General features: G+C 38.2%; 1 protein-coding gene across 2 annotated transcripts in view; it reads right to left on the bottom strand.

The window, feature by feature from the left end:
* Ell2 (elongation factor for RNA polymerase II 2) overlaps positions 1–21489 on the bottom strand; it is a 69081-nt gene that overhangs the window by 32782 nt on the left and 14810 nt on the right. For both annotated transcript variants that reach the window (XM_055604055.1, XM_055604054.1), the window contains exon 2: positions 18367–18414. In XM_055604055.1, coding sequence (XP_055460030.1) covers positions 18367–18414 — 48 coding nt within the window. The remainder of the gene's footprint in view (positions 1–18366; positions 18415–21489) is intronic.

The raw sequence follows: 21489 nt of genomic DNA, 5'->3' as shown, positions 1-21489 counted from the left end.
CTAATTTGTACCTTGAGAATAAAATATTATTTGGAAAGTGTTAAAGATTGTGTGATTTCAGTTTCTTAGTTAGGATGAAGGATATAGAACTATATCACCATATCTATATTACTAGAAAAGTAATTAATAATTTTCATTCAAAAAAAAAAACAAGACATTAAACATTAAGGGCTTAGGTGCACAATCTACAACCTTCCTTTCCAACTGCAGTCTGTCTTTGATAAAAAGCTACACAGAAAAAGTTTCAGGAAACTTTCAGACATTTATAATTAACACAGGCACTATATACCACAGTGTATAAGTCAAAGCTTCTAATTACTCAGATACAGGCTCAGGCATGTTGCAACGGGAGTACTGTCTAAAAGGTCATTTCAACATCAGTCACAGAGCTGCTATCTTAAGGATCTAGGACAGAAGTGCATGCATGTACTGACGAAACTTGTACACATGCACACTGTTATCTCTTAAAGTAGTTGGTACCTGAGCTGCAGAGGTTCCCCACCATTAAGTAGAACACTTTCCACTCCATGCTGGAACAAAGTATATGCTAGATTAAAAAGAAAACCAATCAAGCCTTTTCATTTATTTGAATGTTTTGTTTTGTGGATATCACAAAAGACTAAAATGGCAGTGCTATTCTTTGGCAGTGAGCATTAATACCTAACATTTCTGTTACAGTGACTGCAAAGGCTCAGTAAGACATTTATGATCTATCAGTGACACATTTGATATGGCAGTTCTGGGGGTTGAAGTTGAGCCACAGGGCCAGGGGAGCCCAGATCATTTTAAAAAATTTCTTCATTTTATTAATTAGAGACAAAGAGGCTCAGTGAGCTGTTCAAGGTTACACTCAGCTTTAAAACTGCCACCCCTATATTCTCAGACCACTTTCTCTGCTCCATGGCTGTCTGAAACACTCATTACCTTGTAATACTAACATATTATGTTTATGGTATTTCATCCACCTCTAGAATATAAGCTGTGCAAAGACAGACGCCTTTGTGTGCTTATGAATGTACTGCCAGCATCTTGAATGGTGCAGAGCACAAAGTAGTCACTCGATATGTGTTTGCTGAATGAGTAAAATTGTTGATTAATGTCTCAGGCAGAACTAGAACCAGTGTCTGCTTTTTTCCAGTAGTATTTCCAAAGTATGCTGAAAAGTTTAATTTGAAAAAGGGGATTCTATCTATCCTCAAATTAGTTTGGGAAATGCCAGGTTAAACAAAACTACTCTCTTGGTTGGGGATCCCTTGAGCCAAAGAGTCATTTCCCAATTAGTCTGACCTAAAAGCCTACCTCTTTCATTCCTCCAGTATCTCAGAAAGCCAGCGTGTCTCTTAGAAGCATCTGACTGGTATCTTTACCACTGAGCTCTACAATGTGTAGACTGTACGCTAAGATTAGCTATCAGTAGAACTTGCTGTAAGCATTAGAATTCTCTGTCCCAGACTTCTGATGATTCTGATTTCCTAACAACCTAGAATACAGTTTATAGATGTCTTTTTGCATGTTCTATATGGGTCCTACAGTCCTGAGGCAGGATAGATAACCCGGAATCAGAACAGAAAATAGAAACTTGAACCTGAAAGCCACAATTTTAATGAGAGCTGCTGTTATGACTCTAGGCTCCACATGACAGGTTTACGAAAGTCAAAGAAACTACCTCAGAACAAGGCAGATGTATAAACCAATGCCGGGGGTAGAGAAGTAGGAAATACACGTAACCTTTAATGGCAATAGAAAGAATTAAGTATGGAAACACAAGGAAAAACTAAGGGCAGAGGCTGAGAAATTCTAATACATTTGGAAGTTGATGACAGATACTTTTGTTGACGAGAGTAGTGTAAAATGTCAAATGTAACTGGCACAAACAGAAATACTGGAAGTTATAAACACCCGCCCCCCGCCCCCAAGAAAAACTCATGTTATGTAGCAATTAACATAAATAATTCAGGATAATATAAATGCACTTGCTTCTTTGATTTCTTCATAGCAAGATGTATGCTAAGGAAGGAAAACTGAAAAGAGAACAGCTTTCTCTTTTAGTCTCCAAACACCTCACTTAGACCCAGCATATTTTAGAAGTAGTTCAGGGTTAAAAAAATGCAGCAGCCCAATAATGTCCTATGTCTTTGCTGCTGTTGCTGTTTTGGTGGGGTTGAGATTGACTACAAAAATGATTTCCTAGCTTGACACTCTCATCCCTATGTGTTCTTTTCAATTTGTGACAACTTTAGAAGAAACATTTATTGTAATATTTATAACTAGTGTTATTTGTAAAATTATAGTTTCATTCATTTATTCCACAAATAAATTTGTGGAATATTCAGTGACTGCTATTATGTTGGGTACTGTCTGAATTTCTACAGTATACAACTGAATAAAACTAAGATCTTCGCCACTGTGGTGAAAATGTATAGAAGTTTAGGAGTGTGATAGTTGTGACTAGGAGCAAGAGATTGGAGAAATGCGTAAAGCTTTGACATATTTTACAAGAACAGGCAGCGGGAGTCCTAGACGTATTAAAGGTGAGGAAGGAGAGAAAGAAGTAGATGGTGACATGGTGTTCTGTCTGAAAGAGCAAAACTGCTTGAATGTGTTATAAATGGTCTACCACCTCCCCCTTTTCCTTCCAGCCATCTTTCACCTTGGGTGTGATGATGAGGACCTTAATGTAACTGAACTCACTAACAAGCTGGGCATGTATCTTAAATACAATTGCCCATTGTTGGTTTCATTAGCTAAAATGGGCTTCGAAATGAGTTCTGTTATGACTCACGTTGCAAGTTCATGGCTAAAATTACTTAGAAGATACCAGGTGGCTAGGAGTAAGTTGGTAAGTAGCTGTGTACTTCCAGGAAAAAAAAAATGGTGTGAGGTGGGCAGTTATAGGCAAAAGAAATATGCAAATAATAGATATTAGAGATACACCAGGGAAAAGCCATATAACAAAAGAATCATGAGATAATAAAATTTATATTTTTAATGAATGGAAAATTGAGTTGAATGCTAAAGCTGCTTTTGGAAGAAAAGTGACAGAGCCATGGGAAAAAATCTAAGTAGTTTGTTCAAAATACAGTTATGGCTAGACTACACATACATAGAAAGCCTTTGAGAGCAAAAACTAAAACCTCCCAGTGAGTTCAGCAATTCTCATCATTCTTATTTTAGAAATGATTTTAAAAAATCTGAATACATTACATAGAACTGATGCTGACATAGAAAGAACTGAATTATCTTCACAATCCTGAATCATCTCACAAACACTATAGTACCCTGCTTAGATCCTGAGGCCCCTGATAGCCTGGAGACAGCCTCCATCTCTCTCCTCAAACTACCTTGATGACCCAGCTCAAAGCCGTCACATGCTTGTCTCCTCTCCTCCTCTCCAGCTATTTCTCAAATGTATGTTCCTCAGCCATTTCCCTTGTTTTGGTTCATATCCCCTCATGCCTTTGACAGTGTCTTTCAGCTTCAATTTTGATCCCTTCTCAGTCTTATCCTTAGCTCTTATGCCCTAAATCACTCAGTTTTAAAATCAAAACCATTCTCAAATGCCAGTTTGAACATAGCAGTCCCATATATCACTGATCTTTTCCATCTAGCTATCTCTAAGTGGTAGATCAAAGCTCCTTACAGACACACAGAGTTCTCTTCTCTGGACTATCTGAACTGGGGCCGTGCTCTCCATTGTGTACTTTGTCTCAGGCAGAACTGTGCCATCAGAAAGCACGCTCTGTGTCTCTAATTCTTGTTTGCCTTGTGGTAACATTTCTTTTATTTATGACTCAGCTCAGGTCATTCTCTCCGTGAGGGAGCCATGCTTTGCCTGGTGACGTGGTCTTAGTGGCTCCTTTTCTGGTCCCCACAGTCCCCTCACTCTTTAGTTTTGTTTTTTTAAACACTGACTTATGCCTTTCTCTCCCACCAGACTGAGTTTTTTAGCATCAACGACCATGCTCTTATTTACTTTTATTTATGTTTAGGACATTGTATACGCCTCACAAATATTTGCAGATTTATACAAACAAACAAACAAACAAACAAACATGTCAGTGGTTAAAAACAATTACAAATTAATTTTAAACAGCTCACTTTAGGTTTTTTTAAAAACTAGGACTCTCCAGAGAAGACACAGACAGAGGTAGAGCTGACTGCTGTGAGGCTTGAATGTCAGGGTAAGGAAGTTCCTGACCTCTCCTGTGCTATGTTTAGCTTGAAAACCTAGGCCAAGCGGCTTCTTGGGTTTGTGGTACTTAAATTTATATTACACACTTGTCTTTTTACAAAAAGTGAAGTTCATCTTTACTAAAATGCAGAAACTCTGCCTAAAATTCCAGTTGAAAACACACCCCAACCCATCTTAGAAGACTCAGGGAGATAGTAAAAGGATTGGGGAGAGCACACTAAAAGAACTTGTTGAGAGACTGAAAACTCAGTTGAGAGTTTCCTGGTCAATTATAAAGCAGTAATGTGTCCTTTGGAAAAAAAAAAAATGGTTTGTTTTTCTGAAACAAAGCTGAAATCTAGCTCTACCAAAATAAATAAATAAAAGTTACATGTGAACAGCAAGTTCTAAATCTGTGCCCATCTTCTCTCTTCCTGCTCCTCTGTGGTCAGGAGGAAAGCCACATCATACCAGGAGGAAATGCAGGCAAATGCTGGCAGACCTAGGGTTTGTGCCTGGCAGTCACCAGCAGTGGTGTAAATCTAGTGGAGAGACTGGGATCTGACAGGTAGGAGCTGCTCTCAAGATCAACAGAAAGGTTGGCTTAGGCCCGAGATTTTGCAAAATGCATGGTTTCAGCCTAGTTCAATCAACATCTCCATGAAAACTTACATGCTCACTAATATAAACAACTGCTGGGTATGAAGAAACATATTTCCAAATTGAAATGGAGGAGTGACCAGCTCTTAATTCTGTGTTCCACTATCAATTAATCTCAAGACTTTTCTTTTTATAGCTACTTAGTTTTTTTCAAAAGTGTATCTCGAGCTAGCCGAGCACAGGCCTTTGATTCCAGCACTCATCTTCCCTATGGAGTGGACTGGTTGCCCCTCCTATTCGTTCTCTCCTCCCTCCTGAATTAACTCCTGGAAGCAGGTCAACCAGCTGACCTTTATTATTATTATTATTTTTATAAACATAAAAGAATGAGTTTGATACCACTTGAACACTAAGCTGCCATGTTCTCCTTGTGTAACTCCTGTCCCTTACAGGTCTGTCTTCCCCTTCTTTCATAAGATTCCCTGCACTCTGCCCAAAGTTGGGCTATGAGTCTCAGCATCTGCTTCAATACCCTGCTGGGTAGAGTCTTTCAAAGGCCCTTTGTAGTAAGCTCCTGTCCTGTTTTCTCCTGCTTCTGATGTCCTTCCCATTTGCTTTCTGAGTGAGGATTGAGCATCTACCCTAGGGTCCTTCTTCTTGTTTAACTTCTTTAGGTCTGTAGATGTTAGTAAGTTTATCCTATATTATATGTCTAAGATCCACTTATAAGTGAGTATATACCATGTGTGTTTTTCTGCTTCTGGGACACCTCACTCAGGATGATCTTTTCTAGTTCCCATCATTTGCGCCTATAAATTTCATGATTTCCTTATTTTTGATTCTGAGTAGTATTACATTGTTTAAATGGAGCAAAATTTCTGTATCCATTCCTCAGTTGAGGGACATCTCGGTTGTTTCCAGATCCTGGCTATTACGAACATGGTTGAACAAATGTCCTTGTTTCTAATTTTCTGAGAAAGCACCAGATTGATTCCCAAAGTGGTTGTACAAGTTTACATTCCCATCAGCAATGGAGGAGGATTCCCCTTTCTTCACAACCTCTCCAGCATGTGTTGTCACTTGAGTTTTTGATCTTAGCCATTCTGATGGGTGGAAGGTGAAATCTCAGGTTTGTTTTGATTTGCATTTCTCTGATGACTAAGGATGTTGAGCATTTCTTTAAGTATTTCTCTGCCACCTGATATTCCTTTATTAAGAATTCTCTGTTTAGTTCTGTTCCCCATTTTTTAATTGGATTACTTGATTTGTTGCTTTTTAACTTTTTGAGTTCTTTATATATTCTGAATATTAGCCCTCTGTCAGATAAAGGGTTGGTGAAGATCCTTCCCTAGTCTGTAGGCTGTCATTTTGTTCTCATGACAGTGTCCTTTGCTTTACAGAAGTTTTCAGTTTCATGAGGTCCCATTTATTGATTGTTGATCTTAGAGCCTGTGCTTTGGTGTTCTGTTCAGGAAGTTGTCTCCTGTGCCAATGAGTTCAAGGTTCTTCCTCACTTTTTCTTCTAACAGACTTAGTGTGTCTGGTTTTATATTGAAGTCTTTGATCCACTTGGACTTTAGTTTTATGCAGGGTGATAAGTATGAATCTACTTGCATTTTTCTACTTGTAGACATCCAGTTAGACTAGCACCATTTGTTGAAGATGCTATCTTTTTTTTCCATTGTATGGTTTTGGCATCTTTGTCAAAAATCAAGTATCTGTAGGTGTTTGGATTTATTCCTGGGTGTTCTATTTGATTCCACTGATCCACCAGTCTGCTGCTATGCTAGTACCATGCAGTTTATTTTATTTTATTTTTTTAAGGTATTCATTCAACTTTTATTGAACTTTAAAAAATATTTATTTTTTTTATTAATTACAATTTATTCACTCTGTATCCCAGCTGTAGCCCCTGTCTCGTCCCCTCCCAATCTCACCCTTTCTTCTTTTTCTTCTCACATGCCCCTCCCCAAGTACACTGATAGGGGAGGTCCTCCTCCCCTTCCATCTGACCCAGGCCTATCAGGTCTCATCAGGACTGGCTGCAATGTGTTCCTCTGAGGCCTGGCAAGGCTGCTCCCCTCTCAGGAGGGGGTGACCATGCAGTTTTTATTACTGTTACTCTGTAGTACAGCTTGAGATCAGGGATGGAGACACCTTCAGAAGCTCTTTACTGTACAGGATTGTTTTAGCAATTCTGGATTTTTTGTTTTTCCATATGAAACTGTTCTTTCAAGTTCTGTAAAGAATTGTGTTGGTATTTTGATGGGAATTGTATTGAATCTGTAGATTGCAGTTTTTAAACATTATTAAATGATTATTCTGAAATAAAAAAAAAAAAAACCACATGCATTTATTGGCCAGGGGAATTGCCTCCTGAGAGCACCTCCAAAGAGAACAGAAAGCAGCATCTTTCCAGACGTATTACTGAAAACCATTCATACTTCCTGACCTAGTATATTTCATGTCTCTGAATCTATCCTAAGAAATCTGAGTTGAAAATAAAATAAAATGCCCAAGCATGTTCCTTGCACTGTTATTATTGGATAATAACTATGTATATAATCACAGAACAGCTAAATGAATGACAGTACGTTAACACAATAAAATGTGTAACCTTTACTATAGAAAACTATTCTTCATATAGCTTTAAGCGTAGAATATTTTAAAAGTAATCAATAAGTACACTGTCTCTGCAACTTTAAAAGTTTATTTAGGTTTTTGGTTTGTTTTGTTTGTTAAGATGAGGTCTCATCAGTCTAGCCTCAAACTCACTACGTAGCTTAGGCTGGCCTTGAACTCCTGATCTTCCTGCCATTACTCCATAATGCTGGGATTAGAGGCATGCAACACTATGTTCAGCTGCCTCTGCAACTTTTAAAAATCTGTGTGAGAATAAGAAAAAAAGACTAGAAGAAATCCAACAGAATTGCTTTTCACTGGTCCAGACACTCTTGTCTCATCCTTATTCTTGTCTGTACTTTACACAATTCTAAAATGTTCATTCACTTCATTTCTCAAACAGAAACAATACAAAACACATAAAAATAAATTAGATTTTAGGCTACTACTATGAAACTTGCCCCTCATGACTCAATCAGCTTAAATATTTTGAAAGCTGTATTTAAGTAAAAAAAAGTGTCATCAACTCTAAAATGCTAAGAGTTTCTTCAATATTAATCTTGGACTTTTAAGTTCTTTTCTTCAGGTTCTCCAAGGAAGATACAGAATACTAAGTATAATAACAGAATACCAAAATATAACTAACTTTTAATACTAAAATATAACTTTTTTAAGTAAAAATACTAAAAAATAACAAAACTGCAAGCATCCTAAGTCCCGTTTTTTTTTTTTTTTTTTCTTTATAGCCAAATACAGAGCTTTTGGACAGCTGTGGCAGAACAAGTCAGCACTTGCTCACTGCCCAATGGAAATAGGACTTTCCTTCCTATTCTTTGAAGACAGATTTTAGTGAAGTATCAATTCTCATTTGAGAAAACAAATGGCACCCACCTGAGTTGTAAGTGAGTGCTCAGTACCAGATAGTTAAGAATTGCTAGGTTCATAATGTAGCTATGATTTCTATTTTTACTCTAATACATCCCAACACGACACTGAATGGTCATGTTATAACGCTTATACTCAAGAGTATAAGCTTTTGAATATTTCAGACTGCTCTTCTCCAGGGTGGCTTCCTAGTGAGCCACTCAATTTAACTCTGGAGTAGACCCAATTTAATTCTTAATCAGTTTTCTATTGAGTTGTTTTGTTAACCCAACTACTAAGCACACCACCAGCTCTTCAAATCTAACCACCTGCTGCAGTTTACTCCCTAATCTGTCTTTTCCAGTTTGAATAGCCCAGTTAGCCCCCAGGAGCTCTCCCAATACCACTGCCTCCATGTCTTAACTCAGAAGGCACACTCCTCTCCTCCCACAACTTTGATAATGGTAGCAACTCTGCCTGGGGAGAGGGCAGACAGAAGGCTTTCTCCACTGATAGATGACAAGGCAGCTCTATCAAGTAGTTGAGCAGCACAATACTCAGCTGTGTCTAACTATAGATACATTCTCAAGACCTGCCTTTTTCATTCCTCTTGTCAGCTTGTTAAAACAACAACAACAACAACAACAAACTTTAATATTCAGCTTTTTACCTAGGTTTTCACATCAAGCCCGACATCCCCCAAATTTTCTTGTTTATTTATGGTACATTTAGAAAATACTGGTAATAAATTACTTTGGGGGGCATCTATTCAAATATGTTCTAGTTTTCTTTTTAATTTAAATCATAAAGATAAAAAATTACATTTAAAATTAGTAATAACAAGGGCAAACCTTAATTTACATATTTATTTCTGCAAATGGATATATTTTGGATTACAAAGCTTGATATCTGTAAAATCGCCAACATGTCAGCAGCAAACTGAATCTCCTCCTCTGATCCTGCCTTTCCCTACCTAAGGTAATAACCAGTACAGGAAATTCTGCGGATATCACTGTATTTGGCTTTTAATACTTTTATCATATGAAAACCACCCAATATGCCGTTTGCCTGAATGGCTACTCTAAATCGAGTTCAGACACCCTATTTGGTCTTCTGCCCACCTGAAAATTTCACTGCCATGCTGTAGATCTATAATGATGTGCAAACTTTGGAGTATACTACCATTGAGTTAGGACACACAGACCCTTCTAGTCTGCTGCTGTTCTTAGTAGTATTCATGAAGTATTCTCCACAGCTGAAAAACAGCCTGTAAGTGCCATTTCACTTCAGAATCCTCACTATAAATATATCTCCCCCCTTTATTAGAAACAACAACAAAAGTCCTTTGGAGTTACTTTTTGAAAACCCTTTTAATGTAAATTTCCAGTGCTGGTGCCAACTGGACAGCTCCACTTTGACAGAAGAAGACTGGAAGAGCTATGGGAGAGCTACCAAAACAGCTGACCCAAACAATCACCCTCTTGTTTTCATCCACTTTAATCTTGAGTAATGACCTATCCATCCAACCAAATACTCAAGCAATAAACATGGAGTTAGCCTCGACTTTTCTCCCTTCACCTTTCGCATTTACCTCTTCTCTCATCAGCCAAAACAAATGCTGGTAATTTTCTCAAAGCAGCTATTGGCCAAACATGTTAAAATGTATACTTGGCCACATGACTGCCTCTTAAATACATCTTCTGATGTGTTTGAAAGTAACCTACTGGAAAAGAATGGCATTAGTTCAATGCACTGTGACCAGGATTCTTTTTACTACTTTAAATTTCTACTTACTTTTATTTATTTAGTGTATGGATATTTTGTCTGCATGCATGTCTCTGTGCTGTATGTGCCCGGTGCCTGCAGAAGCTGGAAGATGGCATCAGAGCCCCCGGAACTGGTGTGATGGTTGTTAGCTGCCAAATGGGTGCTAAAAACCAAATCCAGGACCTGTGCAAGAGCAGCAAGTGTTCCTTATAAGATCTCTCTCCAGCCCCACCTCTTCAGAAAATTCCTTTTCATTTCTTTATGGTATTCTTTTTAAATGAGAGAGAATATAATAAAGAAAACCTTGGATATACAGATGTAGTAAGGCAAATAAACCCCATGCATTGGAACTTTTGTTTCAGCTTCATGAATCTACATGTCCACATGTGTTAAGGCCCCAAGGTAAATGGTTTTGTCTTGGTGTGTGGGGTAAGGGGTGGTACGTGCATGTATGATTGTCTATATGGCCGTATGTGTGACTGTGAAGGCCTACATGAGTATTTTTTTTTTTATCACTTTCTACCTTTATTTTTTTTCAGATGGTGTCTTTCACTAAAACTGGAGCTCACTGATTAGCTAGATTCACTGGGCATTGGGGACCCCAAGATACTCCTATTTCTGCCTTCTAGGGATAGGGTAACAGATGTATACTGCCACACTTGTTTTTTATGTGAGTGCCAGAGACCTGAACTTGGGGTCCTTATGCTTGCACAGCATGGACTTCACCCATTGAGCCATCTCTCCCATGCAGAACTGTTTTGTATTAATGAAGATGATTTGTAAATATGCTTGAAAGATATTCATCTGCAGACAAAGCTTCCTCCTGTCAGAAGTCTTACTCAGAAACTGATGAGTTATAAATGTTCTCCTGAGAAAAAGTCTATATATTTGTGTCTATATTTGCATATATATTCTTATAGCAAATCCAGCTATAAGAAAACTGAGGAGAAAGTTTCAATGTCCAGATTTTATCACAGACGTCCAGAGAGATTTACAGGCAAGCAAGCCCTGTGAGAATGAGACACCTGCGGCACTTGTTTCCATTTTGCTCACACCGGGAAAGCTCAGGTCCAAATAATATTTACTTCTTCTCTCACCAAGTAACTCTGTGACCCTGCAAACTCAGCCCCAAAAGGACTTCTTTGATGTCTTCCTGACCCCACTATCCTTAACAGTTAGAGAGTTGGTCAATGAGTATGTATGGAAAGGTGAGAATAAAACTAAACATATCACTTATCACAGGAAGGTAGGGTGGGAACAGATACCTTCCATTACTTCAGCAGGTAATGGAAGGCCAAGTACCACCTGTTGGCACTTCAGTACCACTGAACTGAAGCAACAGCTGACATAAAAAAAACCCCACTATCTCCTTCATAGCACAATAATATATGTAAAGTGCTTAAAGTTATTAGTAGTAACAAAAAATTCATGAAGACAGTTCTTCTTTTTAAGTTCTCTAGATTTAATAATATATCACATTAACAGTAATGACTAAAGCACCTGAATACTATGTGAAGTTATCAGGATCTAACATACTTGCACTGCACTGTCAACAGGGCACCAGATCTTAAGATGCTACACCCTCTGGTGTAGCACTATGTACCCCAAAATGTCACCAAACTGTGACACAATGAACATTAAGATGCCACTGATGAGCCGCTTTCTAAGTTCAACTTACATGTTAAAATGGAAAGCGCATCTACATACTGGAGCCAATGACACAGTTTTCTTTAACATGTGAAAATGTTTGAAATAAGATCTGGGGAACTATATACATATATTTTTCAGATACAGTTCTTAAAAATCTTGTCATTTGTGCACACAGGTCAAGACAAAGTTTCTCTGTGTAGCCTTAGCTGTCCTAGACTCACTTTGTAGACCAGGCTGGCTTTGAACTCACAGAGCTCTGCCTGCCTCTGCCTCCCTGAGTGCTGGGATAACAGGCATATGCCATCACAGCCAGCTTAAAGGTTCATATTTAAGGGGCAGTTTAACTAACTATAGGAACCACAGTGTCACTGAAGGATAAAATTATTGTTTCCAAGCGTAAATAACTGAGTGCTATCAAAATGACAATATCTGTAAAACCAGATGACTCAGTTTCAAGAATTTTAGCTTTTTAATCAGAAACAAATAAACAAAAATCCTAAAGCTGCCAATGAAAGATTTTATCAACAAACAATATATAATGTCATTTGGGAGTAAGAGGTTACATTTACCTCTGTCTGTCTGCACTGTCTACACTGGTGCATGGATGTTGGTGGGTGAAGACCCGAAATCAGCTCTCCTCTTAGCAATTTGTAGTATCTGTGGCCCTTCTGATCAATCAGTTCCAGTTCCCAAGTGAAGAGCACAGTGCGGTGAGTACTCCTCTCCACACTTGTGCTTTGGGGACCTATCTTACTATGCTATTTATTGGGGTCTCTGCCAAAACTATCGTTAGGAAACACTGTCAGGTGGGCCTGACACACATAGACCAAGTCACCCTCTCGTCTTCTGCCATGCTCAACTCGTGAGAGCTAAGAGCTAGCCTAGGTTCTCTGGGCATTTTGGATGCCTACAACAATACCCACTCATGCTGTGAAGATAGCAAATTTAGTTCACTGCCTCTGCTAATTTAGAAAGCCTAGAAGCTAGTCCTTATTCAGAAAGAAAAGCAGGACAGGGATGAGTGACAACTTAAAACTAGAGGGGCTGGTTAATTTACAATAAGCTTCAAACGATGATTTCATTCGTTAGGGAAAATGAGTCTCTAGAGGCAGCTCATATATTTAGCTAAAATGAATTGCTTTTTTTTTTTAACTATGTTCATGTGCATATAAAAGTTAAATAATTAGCTAACAGATAATATACAAAGAATTGTAATTCAATATAAATATTAATATAAATGTTGTCTCCATGCATAAACCACTATGCTCTAGTATTCAAAATACTAAAAACACCATTGTAGATGAATATAACTTTAAAGTCCTCCAGTAATAGTCACATTCAGAGACAAGAGCATCAGCCCCTAATCAGCAACTTTTGAGCAGACCGACTAGACACAATCGTTGGCAAAACTAGTGGGCTAGCCAAACCAGAAACAGCAGGGGGAAAGAAGCAGAGGAAGAAGTATCATCTAGGAGGAAAGGCAGTGCTGAGGATTTATTTTTGTCTTTGCTGCTTGTTCCAAGCCCATAGTTATCTTTGCTTTCCAGGTACCACATTGGGTAGGGAGGGGCAGTCTGCGGGAAGCATATTCAGGGTGGGTTGAAATTGCCTGCTAATTTCAAATACTGTATAATTTAGTCGTTTAGACCCAATCTCCCCAGTACCTACAAAGTAAAATAAATAATTAGCAAAGTATTTCTGAATGCTATGCTAAGTCCAGAGCTTAAACAAGACATTTGAAAGCAAAATCCAAACCTCTGGGCTCTTGAGTTAATGATACTAGTGCAAAAACTTATAGCACTATTCAAGCTACCAATCACATTGATTCAGAACGTTCCTGTGCTTTTTTGATAAGGCATACGATTAGAACTTGTTGGCTGGCTTTTTCTGTCTTAAAAAGGTATGTGTGACCATGTTTCAATCAGTATACAAATTCCATATTATACAGACAATGTCTTTTATTTTTAACATTCTTAAGATAATTTCTAAATATTATATGCGCAAAACTACTTTTTTTTTTATAGCCCCAGGAACTCAATGTCTCAATGTAAGCAATTAAAAAGAACTTAGGAATAACATTCTCATAATAAATACTGAGTTAATATGGATTCTACAATCTCATACTGCGACAATTGTTAATACTACCTCTCATTTTCCTGGGACAACCAATCCCTGGAAATCAATTGCAAAGGTACCAAATGCCAGCAAATATGGCCATTATTTGCTATTGGAAATCTTGCTATTTCAGATTTTATCCCAATTATCACATTTTTTCAAATTTATTTGTGTGTATAAAATGCTGCATGAGTACACAGTCCTTAATTAGGCTTTTTGAATTTTATACTTTATTGTCAAGATAAAACCCACCCCTCCCTTTTATATAACACCTTGATGGGTGGTCCATGCTGGCCTTGAACCCTATATTTTCCTATCTCAGCATCAGAAATGCTAGCATTACAGGTATATAACCTCATGCACAGCTAACACATACCATTTTGAACCCCAAAAACCTTCATTAAAAATGTTGATTCACAGCAGAAATCACAAACAATGCCTTGTTATTGATGGTTCCTATAGAATAGTCCTTTTATAAAAGTGCTGTGTGAGGATTCACCTTAAATCCTTCTTTATTATTAACCCTCTCCTTAATGTTAGTCTGGGAATCCTGTCTGAGTGAAGACTATATATCTTCTAGGCCTATATTCTTTCATACTAATGTAAATCTTGGGCCTGTTAGCGTATGCCTGTAATCTTAGTGCTTTGGAAGCGAAAGCAAAGGATCTTAAGTTCCAGGCTAGCCTGGGATATGTAGAAAGGCTTCACAAAACAAGACTATGGGCTGTGCAGGTAGCTAAATGTCTGTAATTCCAGCCTTTGGCAGAGAGAGGTGGGTGGATTCTTTCAAGTTCAAAGTCAGTCTGACCCACACTGAAAATTCCAGACCAGCACAGACAGGCCATATCTGAGAAAGCCAAACACAGAACAAAACCAAACAAACAAAAAGAAAACAAACAAAACAAAACAAACCACCATAAAAGTAAGAAGCAAGCAGAACAATAAGTTAACTATGAATTATGTCAACTAGGTGCTTTTATAGTTTGTGAAATAACTGTTAGTTGTCAGTTGTATCAACAGCTGACTGCATTAAACACTGAGTGAACTTTCCAGAAACACTCGTTTAGTGATCTCCAGTACAGTTGGAAGAGTTTTTCACCTGCATTATAGCCTGCCTCTACCAACTGTGTGACCTCACCACAAAGCTATGCTTTTTCAAACTTTTTCAAAGCTATGGTTTTTCAAACTTCACTGGACATCCTCAGAAAAGTCACCTGCTTTGCTTTCACTGTTTAAAAGGAAAAGAGAACAGTGCTACTTTTCATAAAGCTTACTTGACTATGAAGATGCAGCTTTTGGAAACTGGTACACTGTGTTGTCATTTTCCTCTGAGTGTTCTAACTTAAAGATCTCAAGTAAACCTGAAGTTATATGTAAGTACTTTAGGTATATATTAGATCTGTGAAGATAACTGGCTGCCCCACACTGGAGAATAAATAATGATATTTTTAATTGTATTTGGTTCCAAACATTCATGAGGTTAGCAATTAGAACCACTGTTTCCCTACAGAAACTCCTGCAATGAGCGTCAAATTTGCTATGTGCCCTTTAGCACTATGGAAAAGGGGTGGGATGCCTCTGAGACCTCATTTTCATTTTCTGGTATGAAAAGCTGCTGCCCAGCTATAGAAATAAAACCCAAATAACCAATGACTCTTAGAATTCCTCTCTTTAACAACATACTGCCATACTTTAATGTTTTAGTCTGTATTTATGTAGAAGTTAGCATCAACTTAACAAAGCATGTTCAAACGAAAAAGTAAATAAGCTTAAATACTAATCTGCCAAAATCTAAATTCAGACTCTCTACAGACATTACAGAAGTGGGGGAAAATCCTGTAATTAGCAACAAGGAGTAGCATAACCATGCAGACTTAGCATAACTTCACCAACCAAATAGGATATATCTGCACCACAAAAGGATCCCTTAACAATGTTTCAGTTACACTTCAAATTTGCTTACATATGGCAATATAATGACAGTTAAGGGATATTTTCAATTACATTTGATATAAAAAGACAACATCTCTCACCAAGAAACAGTTATCTTTTGTGGGAATTCTAAATTTAAACCTTCCAATTTAAAACCCTAAACATTTTCCATACAGGAAAACTCTGTAAGCATACTCCTGAAGGGTTTTAAAAGCAATCAGCACAGGCAATGTTAACTTATCATGGCTCTGAAAATACAGAGGCGCACTGTATAGGAGACCCTCGCAGTCATGGCTCTGCATGCTCCCTGTGGGCTGTGCCAACCCACACTCTCCCCTGTAATGAGTCTTTGTTTTTACTAAGTCCCAAAGGGCTGGGGGGTAGCTCTGCAAAGGGAAGGGGGAAGGGCAGATGGAATGCAGCTGCAGGCTCTAAAACAATGCTGAGTCCATAATTTTGTTCCCAGGAGAATAATAAAAAGGGTAGGGTGTTGATGAGACAGACAGAGAACAAGAAAGGTAGGGCCAAGCATCCCATTCCCTCAGCCTACAGTGCCTCCAAACCTCGTGCACTACACAATCATAATTTGTTTGGGCTGAAAGCTTACCTGTTAAAATTCAAACACACACTGAGAGTTAAACCTATCAGTCATTTTATAACTCAATTACTTTTGGCAGGAAATTATGCTTGGGCAAGGAATAGAGTGGTAAGAGCAAAGATAGGTAGTGGGAAGAGTGCTTGACACACGGGCTCAAGGATGTGTGGCGAGGTAAGCGCTTGGAAAGAAAGCCCAATGTCTCAAATGCAAACTGCTTGCTCTGTGGTACCCAGGACCTAGGGTGAGTAGAACCAGAAGCCCGTGTCTGTGTCTGTAAGTCATCAGAATTAGACTTAGAGCTCAGTAGCTCCAAGTGTTCACTCTCTGTCATTTGGGTGTTGTGTCTAATTTGGTGCCTCCTAAGAAAATGTCCCTTATTTGCATTTTCTTAGCCTGAGATATCAAGCAAGCTAAAGAAAAAAAAAAAAAAATTAGAGAAAGCAGCAGTTCTAGAACGGCGAGTGGCCCCTTAGGCTCTGAACAGTCCAGACCCCACTTCCCTGCCTGAGGTGTTGCTCTCCCTTTTCCTCAAAGGTCAGTGCTCACAGGGCTCTAGGACTCAGGCCTGCTATTGGAGCTTCCCTTCAAATATTACAGATGCCATTAAAATCTGCAGGAAACTCCAAAAGCCATAAATAAACAACTGAACTAACCCCTCAAATATAGAATCAGATGCAGTAAGTAATCACCACCTAAAAAGCTACACAACAAAATTCAGAAGAATGCTCATTTCAGTTAGGACCCCATCCATGAAAACTTGGTTACGAAGAAGGAAGAAAGAACTTCATTGTAAAGCTGTCATTTAGAAGCAAGGCTGACATCCACACAAACATCTCCTTCAAGTTAGCATTATACAAAAGACTTAGAAATACTGTACTTTTAGTCCACAGAATGATATAATTAATCTGGCTCCAAAGTTTTTCAATTATAAGGTTTAAAAAGACTGCATTTATTTACAAAGGCACATTTTAATATTTCTGCTGTTATAAAAAGTCACAAGTATCTAGATTTACAATTAGCAAGCTTATGAAGCCTCTTCCTTGAGCTTGCCTTTTCTCTGAAGCCCTAAAATCCACTGATAGGTAATCCAAATGGCCATGCTATAGCTAGCACATAGGAATAAAAATATTAATTAATTCAAGCAAGGAAGCAAAATAAGCATCTATTTAGTTTGTTACTGTTAAATATTAATAGCATCAATTAAAAAATAATACTAGGGTTGGAGAGATGATTCAGCAATTAGGAACACTTGCAGTTTTGCAGACAACGCAGGTTCCATTCCCAGCACCCACATCACTGTGTGGGTCCATAACCCCAGTTACCCTCTTCTCACCTGTAAGAGCACCAGATATACATACGCTATACACACACATACACACAAGTAAAACATTCGTGTACATAAAATTAATAAGTCTAAAAAGTTATACTAATACTACTCCTATAAAGTTAATTAATTATCTATTAAAAATACAAAATTCACAGGTCCACTTAATTAAAAGTTATATATTATGCTTGTTGCCTTTGGTGTTGCTGACTGGACCCAGAGTCCTAGACATACCACCTCCAAGCTATACCCCAAGTGTAGAATAAAACAGACACACAAAACTGCATATACTAGCAAAGCTTATTTTCCATTTATACATTTAATTTCCTATTGTGTAAAATTAAGATTAAGCACATAGCTACATTTTATTAATAGGAACAACTGTAACCATAACTTGCATGAAACTAGTTCTTTGCTTCGCTGTGGTAAATACAATATATTTCCATAAAACTATGATGTTTAATCTTCAATGAAAATGTCCAAATATACAACCATCCATGATTTGCAAAAACAAAACAAAAACTCAGTAACCAATTCTGATTTTTTTTTACACAAAGACAATTCAAGCATCTTAAACATGACAAAAAATATCATCTAGTTATAAAACTCTCAAAACATATGACTGATTATATTAAGAGAGTAGGATGAAAGCAGAAGCAGAAATTTTAAAGCGTTACGCTATTTAAGACAATTAGATTTTAATCCTAAATTGATATTACTCACCCCTTGGAGTCCTTGGAACTGAATTGAAGGTCGAAAAGGAATTAAATTCTATAAAAAGAAAAAACAGGTAAACTTTAGTTACTATAACACAGAACTAAGTAATTAAGCCTCAATGTGTATGTTTTCTCTGTCTCGCAGTGTCCAAAGCCTTTTCATTGCATGCTGACTTCTGCATGTGTCACATTCATATCTGAGTACAACCAAAGAGTGGATTTTGGCAGTATAGCAACCATGATTGCAAATTGACAGACATGATTTGTAAGAGAAAAAATACACTCATTCAATCTTCCATTAAAAAAAATAATCAGTTTCCTATTTTTAATAGGAATGGGGAAAGGGAAGAGATAACTGAAGGAACCTTGAAAGAAAAGTCAGCAGGATGCCACAAATGTAAAATCTTAAATGCTGAGAAATCAAGCGACTGCTCTTCTATTTTTTTGTAAGTGCAGCATATTATTGCAGAGCTGTGCACTTGGAGGAAGGGCTGGACCTACAAACATTAGCTGCACTTCTGGGGCTTCCTAGTCACCACTCCAGATTCCAATGGGGCTTTCAGAATTGCTAACAGAGTCTTGGGGAGATTAGACTTGAAGAGCATTTAGTAGGAACACACCAGCTTGTAAAGCACTTTTCATTCCCTTATATTTAACCCAATGAACAAAAATAAGAACCAGTGTCTGCCTCATTTGTGTCTAAACAAAAACAGAAACTCTATGTACCCCTCCCTTCAGCACAGCACATCCTACTGTTACTTTCCTAACTCCTGAGCTTATTAATCAGGCTTATAACACAGTAAACTGGGAAGAAAGAATTTTTTGGTAATGATGGGACTATCAGAATATAAAATAAAATGGTATTTCATTTATAAAAATGGATAATGTCTCAGGGAAACATTATAGTAGTTCTTCCACCATAAGGCGATACTTAACTTTAGACTTAGGGACAGAATCAAAATGCTTCCTAGTGACAAATTCACTTCTTGGTGTAGGAAATGTAAGGTTCGTTGAAAAGGCGAGATTAAAAGATAATGGTTGATTTGGGGGAAAAAAAATCAACGGTGATGTATTCTAATCCATAGGCTTTTATGAAAAAGTGCAGACTACTTTTCTTTCAGGAGGGAATCTTACTGCAAACTATCTTTCATAGGTAAACTTATTCTTCCTGAGGTGAACCATGTGTACTGAGCCTGTAGAGCCCTTCTTTATGTGGGACTAAGGTGGCCTTCCATAGTAGGTTCCCATGTTCTCAACATTCCATCAGTCCTGCCTTCTCGACTCTAATTACAGCACTGAACTTCTCCTTGGAGGCTGATCAGAGCTGGCCCCTGGACTCCAACTCACATGCTGCAGCTTACCACTGGGCTCCTCCAAGTTCCTCAACTCTACTGTGCTACTTAAATGTAAACTATTTCCAAATTGATGATTTTTCCACCTCTTCACTTTGCTAAGAGATACCAGCCCTTATTTCAAAAGGTAGTACCCGCCCTTCCTCATTCTAGATCAGCCCCACCCTGCAGGCTGGCTATACTTGTGAGATGACTACTGGATCTCTTCTCCATTCCTCAGCTATCTTTCTGCAGATGGCTCCGAATTACTGCTTACAAGTCTTCATTAGAAACCCAGTGACAGTGAACACTCACTGACCAACAAGCACTAACGTAACTCCGTGACCAACCTGGCAACTCTCCTATTTTTCTAGCAATGGCTTCTTGGCTCTGCAGGCTCACCACCTCAGAATTAACTTAAAATTTCTTCTCATTCTCCCACAACACATTCTGCTAGTTAATTACTTTCCATGAGAACCACAGAATTCCAAATACAGACTTAAGAGATCACATAGTTGGATCCTCTTCTCCAACCCTAGTCCTGTGTTTCATGAATAACTACGCTGGTAATGCAACCCAGGACTAAGCTTATCTCATCCTGCGACTTTCCTCCCACTACCTTGTCCTCCATACACATCTGCTGTGGGAGATGAGAGCATGGGGCCTAAGCCTCTTTGTCAGAGTTCACATTTTAGGAGAGAAAAACCTACTGGTCAAGCATGGGTTAAGTTTACCAAGAGACAAAGTAAGCATTCCAAGAAGTTTAGAATACAACTTAGAACAGATGCGAGAAAAGTCAAGTGGACTATGGGAAATGTAGATCTTGAGTAGATGATTAGGAAAAAAAAAAGAAACAAGCTCAAGGGAAAAAGTTTCTTTAGCAAAACAAAACAAAACACAATGGTCACTCTATGGGCAGAGGGTAGGTCAGCAGTACAGAGTTCTTATATACATGAAATAAAATGAAACACAGAAACTAGAGCTGGCGATTCCTGCCTGAGCTCTCCTGCCTTTGACATGTCTTTGTTTTTAGTTTGTGTCTGCCACAGTAGGTAAGACAATTTAAATTTGAGAGATTTTAAGATCTCTGCTCCTTATCTCAACCCCTCCTTCATCTCTGACTGATGATTTTTTTTTTTTTTTTCTTTTTGAGGCAGGGTTTCTCTGTGAAGCCCTGACTGTCCTGGACTCAGTCTGTACACCAGGCTGGCCTCAAACTCACAGAGATCCTCCTGCCTCTGCCTCTGCCTCTGCCTCCCTGAATGCTGGGATTACAGGTGTCACTGTTCCAGGCTCTCACTGATGATCTTTAAACCTTTTCTTCAGTGTTTTAAACAATTAAAGGCTCTTAAAATTTTCTGAATAAAAAAGTGATCTGGAAAAAGAAAGAAAAAAAAAAGCTGTTGAAAGATATGTTTTTGAAGGAAGGCATTGTTTAAAACATAGGAAGAAGGATGGATTAGGGTTAGTAGATAGGGAAATGCTGGGAAATGGCTTGAAAACAGCTCCAGGGGATGCTTTAGAAGACTCTGAATTAGTATGACTTGCATACTTGAAGCCACCAGGAGCTGGTGAACCTCCAGACATTCCCAACGTGAAATGCTAAGGTGTGTTGATAGTCTGAGTATCAGTCACCCAAGAAAAATGATAACAAGATGGCTCTGGGGCTAGCAGTCATCCACTAGAGTCAGTCTGCTCCAGACTCCCTCAAATTAAGCTTTTAGTCTCCTCTGGAGGTTCAGGGCCCATTTCAGGCATTTATCACCTGCAACCACATAAAGGCCTTCTTCTCTGCTTCT

Source organism: Psammomys obesus, unplaced genomic scaffold (assembly GCF_907164565.1).
Source record: "Psammomys obesus unplaced genomic scaffold, mPsaObe1.curated_primary_1811, whole genome shotgun sequence".
Lineage (NCBI taxonomy): Eukaryota > Metazoa > Chordata > Mammalia > Rodentia > Muridae > Psammomys > Psammomys obesus.
The sequence above is the reverse complement of the archived record's forward strand: the minus strand, read 5'-3'. Positions and strand labels throughout refer to the sequence as shown.